Here is a 15279-nt window from a genome sequence, read left to right as displayed (position 1 = left end):
GATTATCAGATGGAGACTTAAAATTCTGCACTGGCTTTCCTTTTTCATTCTATAATCTCAAGGGAGCTAAATTTGATACTAGTCAACCCAGACCTAATTAGGGAGGAAAATCTGTTGCATGGGCATGAATACAAGAACTGCTTCATGAGATGGTACATAGCACTGCTCAGAATGTGGCTACTGTTCTTGCGGAAAATTGAGAATTGACACTATTTTTTAAATATCACCACAGACAGACACGAAAAGATGCTCAACCTCGGGCAATCAGGGGAATGCAAATGAATCAACAATGAGGTATCATTTTACGCTCATCAGATTGGCAAAATTAATAAATATTCATAAGAATATGCAGAAATAGAAACTCGGTCATTGCTGGCAGAGATGTAAGTGGGTTACAACCACACTGGAGTGCAATTTGACCACACTTTGTACAGTTAAGTATCCGCATAGTCTGTGATGCGGAAATTCCACTTTGAGGTATCTGTCCCGCCATCCACGTGTAAAAGGAGAAGGAGACATGTACAAAGACGTTCATTGTTACAGTGAAAGCAACGTAAAGGATGTCTCACTAGGCAAATGGAAACACGGGGCGGTTCATTCCTATAACGTAGTATACATTGTACACTATGCATGGAGTGTACTAGTATATAGTACTTACCGATGGTCAGGATAAATCACCTGAGCCAATATAGTCTTTCTCCTGTTCTGCTGCTTTGCCTAGTGGCATGAAGTGGCAGCCCCACCTTCTAGTTCAGTGGAACCACGATTGGGTTCCCTGGAAGAAATAGCCCTCGCTTAGATAACGAGTTTCTAAAAGAGCTGAAACCAGAATTGTGGGAATGAGGAGCAAAGCGCAAAATTTTTGCAAGTGGGTCGTTAGGTACGTCTCACCACCACCCCTTAGTTCTTAGCCCCCCGCGTCTGGTTACGGGTGAAACCACACTGTAGTATGTTGCTCACTGGCCCTAGTTCAGAGTGTACAACACATCCTTCAAGGCAGTAAGTACCTCAAACTTTCAGGGCGCTTTCTCCTAGCTGGTGTCATACTGGGTTTTCAGGAAATGATTTCATTGTTCTATTAGGCCAAACTTCTTCTTTTTCAGCTGTATTAAGGTACAATTGATAAAACTTAAGATATTTTAAATGTACGCATGGTGATTTGATATACTCTGTGAGGATTCCCTCTATCTAGTTAATTAAGACACCTATTACCTTATATATTTCTCTTCTCTTTCCTCTTCTTTTTTGGTGAGGACATTTAAGTTCTACTCGCCTGGCAAATTTCAATTAGATGATACAGTGTTATCAAGTATAGTTGCCATGTTTTACATTAGATCCTCAGACTTTATTCATCTTATGGCTGAAAGTTTATATCCTTTTACCAACCTCTCCCTAATTCCCCCGCCTCCCAGCTCCTGCCAATAACTTTTCTCTCTCTGTTTCTTTTCTATGAGTTTGACTTTTTTTTTTTTTTTTTTTTTAGAAATTTGAGATTCCATATATAAATGATACCACAAAGTATTTACTTTCTCTGTCTGGCTTATTTTCTGAAAAAAAAAATCACTTATTGGACTATATTCTAAACAAATTGTTGTGACTACTGTTGAGTTGTAATAATGAATATGTAAGCTTCAATTGGGCACATTTTCATTACATATCCTTTAATCAACATTGTATTTACATGGAAGTTAATTTGGAGAACTTTCAGTTAGGCAATCCCTAACACCTCTTGGACCCAACAACATATGCTCATTTTTGAGAATGAGTTCATCACAGTTTAAAATCATTCAAGTTCACTTCAGGTACAGTCCATGTCTCCAATACTTGTGTGTTTAAGCAATGATAGCCCAGTGACTGTAAACACAAAGACACAGGGGCGCCTAGGTGGCTCGGTCAGTTGAGCGTTTGACTTTGGCTCAGGTCATGATCTTGCGGTTCCTGAGTTCAAGCCCCAAATAGGGCTCCCCACTGTCAGCCCTGAGTCTGCTTCAGATCCTCTGTCCCTCTCTCTCTCTCTGCCCCTCCCCCACTTGCACTCTCTCAAAAGTAAATAAAACATTTTTTAAAAAAAGTTTTAGGAACACAGAAGTTGAGTTTCTTTTGTTTCTGTCATTTGTGATACCACTCAGAGGTGTTTTTTTTTTTTAATGTTTATTTATTCTGAGAGAGAGAGAAAGCTGGGGAGGGATAGAGAAAGAGAGAGGGAGAGAGAATCCCAACCAGGCTCCTCACTGCCAGAGCAGAGCTCAGCGCAGGGCTCAATCCCAGGAACCGTCAGATCATGACCTGAGTGGAAATCAAGAGTGTGACGCTTAACAGACTGAGTCACCCAGATGCCCCTACTACTTGGAAGTTTTAAGTGTATTTAAAATTTATAATACTGAAATAGAATATCAACTGGGAGATACAATGGGGTTGTTTAGTAGGTGGAAATGTTAGCTCATAAATGAAATAACACTTCATTCTTGAACGACTTTACTGAGTTTGAAAATCTTTACAATTGACATGCATCCTTTTTTGTGCATTGCTGTTCCTTGTTACTCGATTTTTGTTAAACTAGAATGCTATTATTCCTTACTGCAACAGGCCAATATATATATGTAAGTTTGTTCCCCTTTTTCTCCAAAAAAGTTATTAATGTAATTAAGAGGTATTAACCTATTTTTTCTTCTCTCTTTTTTGTACTCTAATTCTAATATTTAGTTTATAGTTTATTAATTTTTCTGGCCTGATTATAGATATGAAGTTCAATAAAAGAAATTTTTCACACTTCCTGCATTTGTTTCCTGGCCATTTATGGTTTTCATTTCATTTAATGATTATTACTGAAAGTAATTGTGTCATATAGAAGAGAGAAGTGTTGGGGCACCTGGGGGGCTCAGTCAGTTAACGGTTCTACTCTTGATTTTGGCTCAGGTCGTGATCTCACAGTTCCTGGGATCGAGCCCCACATTGGGGTCTGCGCTGACAGCACGGAGCCTGCTTGGCATTCTCTCTCTCTCCCTCTCTCTCTCTGCCCCTCCCCTGCTCTGCTCTGCTCGCTCTCTCTCTCTCTCTCAAAATAAATAAATAAACAAAGATTTAAAAAAATAAAGAGGAGAGAAGTGTTAGGGGAAAAAAAGTGACCTACTCCAGCATATCTGGTGTGAGATATGTTTGTCATCCAATGAAAGGAACTGCTACCTTTCCTCTAGTTGAGACATTGGGCCTCAGGAAGTCTCTTCCAGAACTGTTGGTTCTAGGAAAACACTACTTTAGGTGGGATCTGGGGATCAGGAACTTGCTGCCACAACTGTTGACTCCAGACCCTCACCAGCAAAACGGGTGCCCTGCATGCCACTTCGCTCCCCATCCGGCTCAGTCCGGAATTCAAGCGCAACATAATTTTGTCTAATCGGTCATACCTAAATCACATCTAAAACCCCGTCTACAAGGGAATCTGGGAAATGTGGTTTTTAGCTTTCTGGTTTCTGTCGTGTGGGAAGGCACATCCGCACACGTTGGATGTTGATCAAGGCACTCCCACCTTCAACGGCCTCACATCCAGCCGATCGGGACTTCCAGCACCCAGGCACTTCCCACTGCCGACCCGCACGCTACCAGCTCCTTCCGCTGTGCCTCGGCACGTAGGCCCTCCTGCGCCTCTCCACTCACCTCCGTCCTGACACAGAGAAACTACTCTGAATCCTCCCACTTTTCCTTTTCACTGCTTTCCTTCCCCTTGAATCAGCTGAAGTTCGGCTTCCTACTGATTAAGCCTTCCTGGGTTCATCGCTGGCCTGGAAACCCTCTGTGGTAGGTACTGTTCCTTCCATTTCCGGGTGAAGAGAAGGAGCCAGTAAACTCCTCAGATCCCTGTGCTACCTCAGACCTCGGTTTCAATGCTTGTGGTCAATCTCCTCTGTTTTGGAGCGCCCATCATCTGATTATACCACCTGTTTCACTTTCTGCATCTCAGGGGCCTACGAAATTTCAGAAAATTCTCTCCTCTACTTCTCTGACTTCCATTCCATCACAACTCTTGGCCATTACCCTTGGAATGGAACTGGCTACATGGCTCCTTTGCCTTCCGAAGGCCATTGAAGTATTTGTCTTCCTCAAACACTTTGCAACATTTGAAACTGTTAACTTTCCTCCTTCTCTGAGGGAAGCCATGTGTCCCTACGGTACAATAAGCTCTATGGGAGCAGGAATCTCGCTTATCTTGTCTATTGATGTATTTTTAGTGCCTAAACAGTGCGTGGCACATAGTATCCACTGAATAAATATATTTTCCTGGATAATTGCTGTGACAAAGCACAATTCTCATGTCCTTCTAATCCTTATCCCATTGGCTAAATGTAGGCATTCCCTGAGATTTAGCCCACTGCTACCTATTTGTGCTGGTTTTTTTCCTGAGTGATCTGCTTCTTCTCATTTCTTTGGTGATCACTCTGTGTCAGTGATGTTTTAACTTTTATATATCCAGCCTCACCTCTGTCCTAAGCTCCAAAGTGGAGATCAACAAAGCAAGTTCAATGTTGTTGCTTCTAGGACAACCAGATGGGGTAAGTCAGAGGCCCTGGGCTCTGGGAGCCCCACTCTAGCGTGGGAAGCAGGCATGTAAAATACAAGTATAACACAATGCGATGAATGCTCTTAAAAACCAAAGTGTGAACAGAGTGTTATAGGAACACAGAAGAGAGGGCAAGTAATTCAGCCTAAAGTTGTCAGTGAAAGCAACTGAAAAGTGACATTTAATTTAGGTTTTGAAGATTGAATAGAAAATGTTCAGGCAAACAAGATGTGAAAGATTGTTTTCGTGGAGGAGCCCAAACAGAGGCTCCGAGGAATGGACGAATACGAGAGATACAGTATGTTGCGAGTCCGGGATAAATATCCTGCCGCACCTAGAAGTATGTACAAACCTGACCTTTAGATCTTTTACTCCCAAACCAATGCCTCCACCTGACTTCCTTTTGCCTGTGCACGTTCTCATCCTTCTTCCGATTCCTTCGATTTACAGTCTCTGGGTTATCTTGGATTCTTTATTCCTCATGTCCTGATGAGAGGCCTGTTGATTTTGCTTCAAAATACTGCTCAGTCCCTTTCCTCCCTTCTATTTCTGCTTAAACAGTCCTAGCTTTGACCCGCATGACTTCTTCCCTTAACCAGCAAAAGTTTCCTAAGAGTTCTCTCAACCAATACGGTCTCATGGTTCTAACCCGCAACTCACTGCAGTCGAATGATTCTTCCTACTGAGATACCTGGCTACAGTATAAATGATGGCCATATGTCGGTTCCCTCCTTCAGGAAGCAGGCTCTGGAGCTCTGGAGCTCCCAGATTTCTGCCTCCTCATTTTCCTACCTGTCTGCCTGCTGTTTTTCATTTACTATGCTGGATCCTTCTCTTCTGGGCCCTCCTCAGAGCCCTCTGCTAGGCCTTCTCTTTCCTTCCTCACTCTACACTGCCCACCCCCACCCCACCCCCAATGATCACATACACTCCTACAACTGACTTGCCATCATGTCCTGATTATTTACAAAACTACAGTTTAGATCTCTCCTCTGAATCCCACTTAGGCATCTCTGTCTGGCTAACATACAGCACTTAAAACTTCTCACGTCCAAAACCGAATGATTATCCATCACGAACTTGCACCTTCTCCGCTATGTGCTGTCTCAGTCCGCAGTACTGCCTTCTATCCAGTTGCTTAAGTGGGAAATCTGGGAGTCTTCTTTGAGTCCTCCATATTTTTCAATCCCCATTCATTCGATCCAGAAAAGCTCTCTCCTCTAACTCTGAAACTATGCGTGACGGTTAGTTTTCTGTGTCAACTTGGCCACAGGCTATAGAACCCAGTTATCCCATCAAGCGCTACTCTAGGTGTCCCTGTGAACGTACTTCATAACTGTGGGTTAGCATCTACAGTCAATTGACTTTTGGTCAAGGACATCACCCTCAATAATCTGGGTGAGCCTTATTCAGTTAGTTGGAAGACACCGAGAGCGAATTTGAAGTGTCTCTGAAGAAGAAATCCTGCCTCAAGATGGCAACATCAACTCCGGCCTGAATTTTCACCCTGCTGGCCTTGCCCTATGAATTTTGAACTGGCCGGCTCCCGCAATCACATGAGTCAATTCCTTAAAATAAATCTGTACCTTGTACGTATTTTTCATGGCTTTTGTTTCTCTGGGGACCCTGACAGATCCACAATGCTCTTGTTTCCACTGCTTCCCCCTCGTCACCTCTGGACTCCTGGATAGTCTCAACTCGTCTCTCTTACCTGTAGTCTTGCCCGCGCCGATCCATTCACCACACTGTGACCACTGCGTACTTGTAGGGACAGAAAGCGGATCGTGTCACTCTCCTGCTTAGTAAACCTTTCAACAGCTGCTTATTGTCTGACAACCCAAATTCCTTTCCTTGGTTCATGGTTCCTGAGCGCTCACCTGCTCCGCACCTCGCTGGCCACCCCAGCCTCAGCTCTTGTACTTTTTCCTTCACGTTAGGACCACACCTAACTTGCCCAGACGCCCGATGCTGTCTGCCGCCTTTGCACATGCTTTTCCGTCCTGTGCTCTTCTTCCTTTGCGCCTCGGCCTAAATATCACTTCTTCATGAGACTTTTCCTGACGGACCAGCTTATATCCCCTTCTGAAACTTTCCTATAAGATCAGGTCACAACGCCATTAATCCTATGGTGCGTGAATGTGAAACACCTCCTCCACTCACTGTTTGAGCTTTTGCAAGATAGGATGAGTTTTCTTTGTTTACACTGAGTTTCAGTTCTCCTGTTAAACACACATGCTTCTGAATCTTCTATCCATTTTTATCATCCCGGCACCAAGGTGGTGCACCAAGAATGCCTATTTTCCCCTAACTGGAATTGGCACGGAACACCAAAGGGTCTCGAAAAGTCTGATTCTTCAAGGTTTATGAGGGTGGCTAGAGATAACAAGATGCCAAAGTTGTGGTACCTTAAAGAACAAAGGTTTATTGCCTGCTCACACTACGTGCCCGACACGGGTAACAGTGTGTCGGGGGAACAGAGCGTGGAGAATCACAGCATCCTGGCTCTTCAACGCTTCAGCCCAGAAAGGACACGTACCTTTCTGCTTTCACCTCAGCGGCCAAAGGAAGTAACAGGGCCGGCCTTCACTCAGAGGAGGCCTGTGCCCGGAGGGAAGGAGGAATCAGGAAAGGTGGTGAACCCTAGAGATGCCTAACACTAGCATTAATACTAACAGCTATCCTTTATGTACGGGGTACTGTGCTAAGCACATGACATTAATCCTCCTAACAGGCCCAAGGTGAATGTTAATATTTCCGTATTTCGGGGCAACTGAGGCTCGGAGAGATTGTGTGATTTGTGCGAGGCTGCAGGTGCTATTGAAGCTGGGATCTGAACCTGTGTCAACTGACTGGCAGTCAGTGCTGGCCCTTCCGCATCACCCACACTACACCCTAGTACATAATGCCCTTGCCACAACTCTGTGCTTTTGCACCGATGAGGCCCTTGGCCTGACAAAAGTGGGAAAAGTGCATCCTTGCCAAACTCTTTGTTCGCCCCTGGTGATCCGTTTCAAACCACAAGCCCCCCTGTGAAACTTCTCCTGACTTCCTCCTGCAGAATTCGTTGCCCAGCCTCAGTTACCCTCCGCTCAAATCCCTAGCAGAGCACGCACTGCATGCATTTGTTTTTATCTGTTAACCTTCTTATTTCTTCCACTAGACCATGGCTCCTTGAACTAGGGAGCCAGGCCCCATTTCTCTCTGTAGTTACAGGACAGAGACAAAATAGCTTAAATGCAGCCAGCATTGATTACGCATACGTGCCAGACACAGGTCTGAGTGCTTTACATGTGCTCCTTCCACTCTCACGCCATCCCTAGGAATGTTCAGTAACTTGCCCAAAGCCTCATGGGTAGTAAACAACGGTGCTGGAATTAGAACTCCCGCAGTCTGACCTCAGAGTCCAAGCGTGCTTAGCCGCTGTGCTGCTGCTTGAAACGTCTTTCAGTTCATGCCTTACCCCTTTGCTTCTAAATACTTCCTGTATTTCCTAAAAACAAGAACACTCTCTTATACAATCACAGTACAATGATAAGAAATGGGAAAGTAGCATTGTCCTATTACGTAATCTGCAGACCCTATTCATAACCCAGTTTCCCAATAATGTCCTTTGTAACAGAAGATGACGGTATTTTCTGGTTCAAGATCCAGTGCCGGACCACAGGTTGCGCTTAACTGTCATGTCTTTTTAGTATGCTTTGATTGGAAACAGTGCCTCAGTATTTCTTTGTCCTTTATGACCTCAATAATGGTGACAAGTACGAGCCTTTTATTTTGTAACGTGTCCATCAGTTTGAGCTTGTCTGATGTTTCCACATTATTAGACGAAGCTTAGTAATTTTGTAAATAGGAACACCATCGAGTGAATTGTGCCCTTCTCAGTGCATCATATGAGGAGGCACGATATCCATTTGTTCCTGTAATTATCTATTATTTTACGCTAATTTTTCTTTTCCCAGTGTCATTTTCTTCTGCATCTCCCGCATCAAATACACGGCTTGACTCATGGCGTATGTTTAAACAACGTTAGTTGAATGAATAAATCCTCATTCCTCTAAAAGAAAACTATTAAGCCCAAACTGTGTGAATCATAACCCTAGTTTCCTCCCTTTCTCTCTCCCCACACATGATAAACACCAAGTCTCACTGATCCTATCTCCTAACTATGCTAGGGATCCTACCCTCTCCATTCTCACTGTCACTGCATTGGCTCATTATTCCAACAGCCTGGCCTCCCTGCCCCTAGTCTTGTTTCCTTTAATCCATCTTTGAAAGGTGAGTGAAAGAAAGCACGAGTCATGTACAACAGGCACAAGAATAGGTTTGATTGGGATAACTTACGAGCCTAAGTGTTAGCAAGATGAGCACGCGATCTCATGTTCCGTCATTATCCCACAGTGAAACCTGCCTTCCCATTGGGCCCAGAAACCAATTGGATTTGTCAATGGGGTTTCTGGAGTTGGTGACAGTGGCAAAGAAGACGTTGTAAAATGAAGAGGGTCCTAAATAATAATACAAAGTTCAGCATGAGAACTGGAGGCCTTAGATGGGAGGCGGTGGTTTAGAGCCCTGTGGCTAGCTCCTATAGTTAATGTTGGACAGCTTCACTTGCAGTGAGGTATTCAGCCAGAAACAGCAGGAGCTGGCGGCCACAGTGCACACTGCCTAGTCAGTAAATAACACAAAGTTATGCAGGTATCCAACACAAGCAGAGGTAGGGAATCAAGAATATCTTTAGGAGCGAAACCCCAGCTAACTCATTGGTAATCTCCTCAGGTGAGCCTTAGAAACACCTCTTGGTGGGAGGACAACCCATGTAAGGTGGTGATAAACTGTGCCCCCCAAAGCCCCCAGGTAGATCCTGCTAATGGCACCAGAAGCTCGGCATATATAGCCTATGCCCAGTGGATCTTTGATTACTGAAGGGTTGCATGGCTATTGTCAGGGAGCAGGTAACCCTGGATCCAAACAGGAGGCTGTCTTACTACACAGAAAAAGTAGTCCCGACAGTGGGCGAGAAGAACACAAACGCTGCTTTGAGTTGGGTCCAAGGTGAATCTCTGCACCCATTTAGCACGGACATCACAGGCCATGGACACATGTGTATAGAAAGCTGAGGCAAAGAGTGGCTGAGTCCCCTTGCCCGGTAGAAGTAATAGCAGAGGCCTTGCTTGATAGTGAGGGGCTGGTAAGATCCCTCATAGCCAAATCAAATTGAGGGTGACATATCTAGGGTTGTGATAGTTGGCGCTGTGATCACTGCCCCAGACAGGTGTAGTCTGTCCATATCTGGACTAGGAAAAGAGAAGTCCTTTGCCCCTCGATCTTCTACTTGCTTCCCAGGGTTGGACCTGTCCATGCCCAACCAGTTGGGGTCCATGAACTCCCCTCAGGAAAGAACCAGGCCTTATTTTACATCCTGGAGTGAAAAGCTCCAGACAGACCCAGGGCTAACGATTCCCTTACCAAAGGCGATCTCTTGAAATCAAGGAAGATGGCTACAGTGCAAAGGGGACTTATTGCATGAGGATAAGAACCACAGGAGTGTCCTGAGCTTGAAGAGGTATGTGACAAACCCAGTGTCAAAGCTGTCTCCCCATTGGGAAAGGATACCGGATCCCATTTCAAATTTGTATTCATCGACATTTCCAGGATCTCTTCAGTAAAAACTTTCCAGCTACTCACTACGGTCAATGCAGGTCTGAAACAAGGGGGGCGGTTATTATTATGTAGTGTGGTGCCACCACAAGTATGCCACTTCAATCTGTTGTGGCGAGCTTAATTGCCTGACAGCCCCAGTTGCTACCCTTCTGGAGCCACTGCTGTTTGTGCCAAGGTCATGTTTCCTGTAGACAATTTCCAGCCAATAATTGAGCACAGTGGAGGTACTAATGCAGATCCATTCCTACAAGTGGAAGAATCCCCGGAACAGGTGACTCTGGCTCAAGAACTTCCCATCAGCCTGGTTGAAGCTTGTTTGGACCTGTATTACAGTCTAAGATCCTTCCTACCCAACCCTCCTTCCTTCCTCTTCTATCTTAAATGTCAGATCTGCATCATGGTCTGAAGTCTCTCTTGACCTTCTCTGGCATGTGGCAAAGGTAGTCTGTCACAGCCTTAAATCCATGAGGGCTATCTGACTGGAGGATGTGAAATGCAACCTTATACCTAGAGAGCATGTTCAAACGATGTAAGGGCAGGAGGCCTATGGGATGTATCTTCCAGCATGAATCAGTCCTGTCTTCTGCAGTACGACCGAGTTCACCCTGAATTAAATGCTTACGAAGCTGCCAGGGTGTGCAGGCTCTGGGAGTGTCAGTAGCTTCTTTGTAAGGCAAGTGAAAGCCCTTCATGGTGGTTTTGTTACTGTGGTGGGTCTGGACATAGATCTGGTAGGTCATCACGGATTTGACTGATGTCTCACGGGCTCAGTTGACGTACTTCATGCAGATGCTTTGCTTTTCTCGGGATGTGGCCCTTCCTAGGAGACAAATACATATGTGACTTATTGAGCTTGTGGGTGATTTGTATTTTTCATCGGGTATGACTTTACCAGTCTCATCCTGGGTCGCCTAATGGCCTGACTCGAGTGAGGCCATGAGCCACAGCCTGTAAGTCTATGAAAAGGTATATTCCATTCATTGAGGAGAATTCATTGAAAGCAGTGCTTTCCAGTTCCACCCATTGTGCAGAACAACTAATGCCACGGGTGGTGCACACTTACCGTCACTATAACCGATGGCTTAGTATTTTCCTGAACTTGTTCAGCCGTCAGCAAAACATGTCTCCTTGGATGGTACCAAGTCTCAAAATGGAGGTCTCTATGAAGCCAGTAACTCGGGCAAAGCAGATAATGGGGGCATCTCAGTACCTATCGAGTGGGTGGCCACCTTTTCTTGAGTTGGTTTAACCCCCAATCAGATGTATCATTTCCATTTCACATTTTTTCAGCTTGTTGTACTTTAGCGATCATTGAGCTACTGTCTTTCAGTTCCAAACTATCCTTCCGTTCTCTGCTCTGCTCTGTTCCGTGAGCCTGGGGCTGGGGTCGGGGCTGGGGCCCTGCACACCACATTTCTCTGTTGCCAGTACTGCCTATTAGGTTCGGCCGATAAGAGGCTCTAGAGGGAGACTGGAAGCCCACGGTTCATGGGTCTTCCCTCTGGCAGGAACGGCTTGCTCCACTAGCAGCAGCTGAATTCCATTTCCAGATTTCCCTCCTCTCTCAGAACCGGTATCATCACGTCTCCTCAGAGACACCAGCGTCAACCAGTTGGCTGGCACTCCCTCCTCAGTGCTCTAGGTCCCAGCCCCATGGGGGTCTTCCGGTGAGTTACCAAGGTACCAGAACCAACCAACAGCACCCATTCCTAGAGGTCTGGGTTTCAATTCTGTGGGCCTTTCCTTTGAGCCTCATCACCTTCCCCCAGGCCTACAGACCCCACCTCTGTGTCACCTTAATGGTACTGTTTTGAATTTTCAGTCCTTTAATGTCTGCTTAACCATGCTCTGTATTAAATTTTCTGTTAAAAGCACCGCTGTGATTTCTATTTTTCCCACTGGACCTTCGCTGATGCCCCTAATCTGATGGAATTTGGTGTAGTGACAGCCCATCACAGGATGGGAATGTTGGAGCTTAGAATCACACTTTTTTTCTTCAGTGAGACAATTTGTCTCCACCAGACCCAATAACTGTCATTCAAAAGGCACGGACCATTCAGTAGTGGAGAGATGACCCGTCTATATATATTGGCAGAGTCTTACTGCCAGGGGCATCAGATGTGAGACAGGCCACAGATACTTAAACCTCTATGGAATCAGAATGAGTTGGGGGTGGGGTAGGGGCAGGTACTGTTTTAGTGCTGCCTGTATTGCTTCTGTGGCTTTACTGCAAGGGGTCTCCAATGTAATTTGGCTCCCAGTCTGATGGCTTAGTACAGGTTCTGAAATACCATTCCTGGGTGCAGGATGTGCTGTTTCTAATACCCAAAGGGGCCAAACAGGTGACAAGGGCTCCTTTTGCGTTGCTAGTGTTTGCAAGGCCAACAGTTGTTCCTTATTAGGCTGTGGAATAGCTCTTTGGAAAGCCGCTCAAGCCCCCAAGCTGCTCACTCAAGTGGCCTGGTCCTGGTCTCCGTTCTCACTTAAGGCCTTGCCACCTGTGAACAGCTGTGCTTAGAGAGCATGCATAGAGAGCTGTGAGGGCCACCGCAAAAAACTCATCAATATAATGGAACGGACCTGCCCAACTCATTACTGATATATTGCAATTTTTAAGTATTACTGGGGAAGTTCAAAAGACCTGAGGCAGGACAGTAAAGGTAAACTTCATGCTCTGCCAGGTAAAAGCAAAATGACTTCCCTTCTTCCTAGAGAGATCTGGAGAAGAGGATATTCGCAATGTCTAAGGCATCCCGCCCAAAAATAATGAGCCACATATGTAATTTAACGTTTTCTAGTAGTCCTATTTTAATTTTTATTTATTTATTTTGGAAATGTTTATATATTTATTTTGAGAGAGAGAGAGACAGCATGTGCACACAAGTGGGGGAGGGGCAGAGAGAGAGGGAGACGGAGAATCCCAAGCAGGCTTTGCACTGCCAGGGGAGAGTCTGATGTGGGGCTCCAATCCATGAACTGTGAGATCGTGACCTGAACTGAAATCAAGAGTTGGACACCCAACCGAGCCACCCAGGCGCCCCTCTAGTAGTCCTATTTTTAAAAATAAAAAGAAGGGTGCCTGGGTGGCTCAGTTGGCTAAGCATCGGACTCTTGATTTCAGCTCAGGTCATAATCTCACAGTTGGTGAGTTGGGAGCCCAGAGTCAGGCTCTGTGCTGCCAGTGCGGAGCCTGCTTGGGATTCTCTCTCCTCTCTCTGCCCCAACGCCATTTGCTCTCTCTCTCAAAATAAATAAATAAACTCAAAAAAAAGAAAATAAAATAAAAATAAAAAGAGACAGGTATAACTAATGTTAGGGAGATAGTTTAGTTAGCCCAATAGATCCAAAATATTAACAATTCCGTATTTAAATATAAAAAATTAGTAACATAATTTTCAGACTAAGTCTTCAAAATCCATTGTATATTTTACACTGAACAGAACCTCTCAATTCAGACCAGCAATGTTTCAAGCACTCAACGAAGCTGCCACATGTGGCTAGTGGCCAAAGACCTGGACAGTGCAGCTCTAAGGCCACACACCGATTGCCAGCAATGGCCACACTCAGTTCAGCCACCCGTTGGCATATCAGATGCTTTGAGTGCCACGGTGGCCGCTATTAAGACCACAACGATCTGCGATCAGCGGCCACCGACACTGGATTTCCTCACTGGCTAGAGAGGGCTGGGAATTGGAAGACGGTGTGGCCTCCCGCTCCCTCCTGGCAACGGAGAAGCCTTGTGTTTTCTTTCTCACCTAGTGATATGTGATACTCTTTCAACTGCACGATCCTGGCAGGCTTTGGGATACGAGAGGCCCTGCCTTCACGCGGAAAGATGGCAGTACTCACACCCACTCCGCCGGTCGGCGCACCAGCATACCCATACCTATTATGCAGGGCGACAAAGGGACCCGTGGCATCTGCAGGGATTGTGCCGAGTCTCTTGGCTGTAAGTGCAACCAATCTTAAATCCTGCCGGGGAAATTCATTTACCGTGCCCTTATCCGGTCCCAAAACCATTATCCTCGGCCTCCAGTGTCTGGTAGGTCCCTGTCTGCTGAATCCTCCCCATACCTCTGCTCCGCGCTACCTGGACCAGGACAGAAATCCAACAATCCCCTTGAAGAGGGCAGAGGACCGGGCCCGGGGCCAAGTTTGCTTTTGAATGAACTCAAATCTGATTTGAAGGGTCCTCGAGCAGTTGGACTAGGAAATCAGTTTCTGGGGTGGCACAGAGGCCTGTGGGAGACGGGGAGTCTTTGAGGGTCTCTTTCAGCAGCATGAAGATGGGACTCACCACTTAGCGTCGTCCTCTGGAGGCTTCTCCAAGGACACGCGTGAGAGGCTTTGCAGATTTGCTAGCCAGCCAGTGGGGAAAACGAATGGCCTGCGTCTCCAAAAGGAATCCCCCCACCTAGGACCTCCTTGCATCAGCTCTCTACTCCATAGGGTCCTCTTTAATGCCCCATCTCAGATCAGTTACTGTTTGCTGCACGCCTCCCCAGGTTCTCTCTGTAACCTCCTCAGAGTGATGTGGGTTACTTATCAGCCCACTAGCCTCTGCTTTTCCCATCTATGTCCTTATCTAGGGACCCCTTTGATCCAGACCCAGAGCCATCACAAGCGGCCTGAGGGAGCCTCCGAAAAGAGTGCTCTTCTCCTGCCTTTCCACTTTTGCTGAGACCTGGGGCCCCTCCAGGGCCCCTTATCTCATCTCCCCTGCTTTGGATGGGGCCTACTTCAGACCCCAGAGGACTATCCCTGGCAGGAGTAAAATTAGGGAGGTCTTCCTGGGGTAAGACGCCACCAGCTTTTCCAGCACTCCCTGGATTAAAGTCATTTGGTCACCAGTTACCACGGGTGCCCAGGGTTTTCATATAACCATGCTAGGATAGCAAAGCGCCTCAAAGCCCTGTGACCTCAGCAAGCGTCTCACTTTGCATTTAGCGCCTCAGGAATGTCTCCTCTTTGTGGCTGTGTGAAACTGATTTCTATGAGCATCCGATTCAAGCACAGGGCAGGCACGCTTGCTCTCTCCCCATCGGTCAGACCAGCCAATTCAC

General features: G+C 46.0%; 1 protein-coding gene across 2 annotated transcripts in view; it reads right to left on the bottom strand.

Moving 5' to 3' along the window:
* Positions 1 to 10717: 10717 nt before the first annotated feature.
* FMR1 (fragile X messenger ribonucleoprotein 1) overlaps positions 10718 to 15279 on the bottom strand; it is a 46610-nt gene continuing 42048 nt past the window's right edge. For both annotated transcript variants that reach the window (XM_019435745.2, XM_019435736.2), the window contains one exon: positions 10718 to 11036. In XM_019435745.2, the coding sequence (XP_019291290.1) occupies positions 10976 to 11036 (61 nt within the window). In that variant the 3' untranslated portion in view covers positions 10718 to 10975. The remainder of the gene's footprint in view (positions 11037 to 15279) is intronic.

This window comes from Panthera pardus, unplaced genomic scaffold (assembly GCF_024362965.1).
Source record: "Panthera pardus isolate Hobbes unplaced genomic scaffold, ASM2436296v1 HiC_scaffold_27, whole genome shotgun sequence".
In the NCBI taxonomy this organism is placed as follows: domain Eukaryota; kingdom Metazoa; phylum Chordata; class Mammalia; order Carnivora; family Felidae; genus Panthera; species Panthera pardus.
The sequence above is the reverse complement of the archived record's forward strand: the minus strand, read 5'-3'. Positions and strand labels throughout refer to the sequence as shown.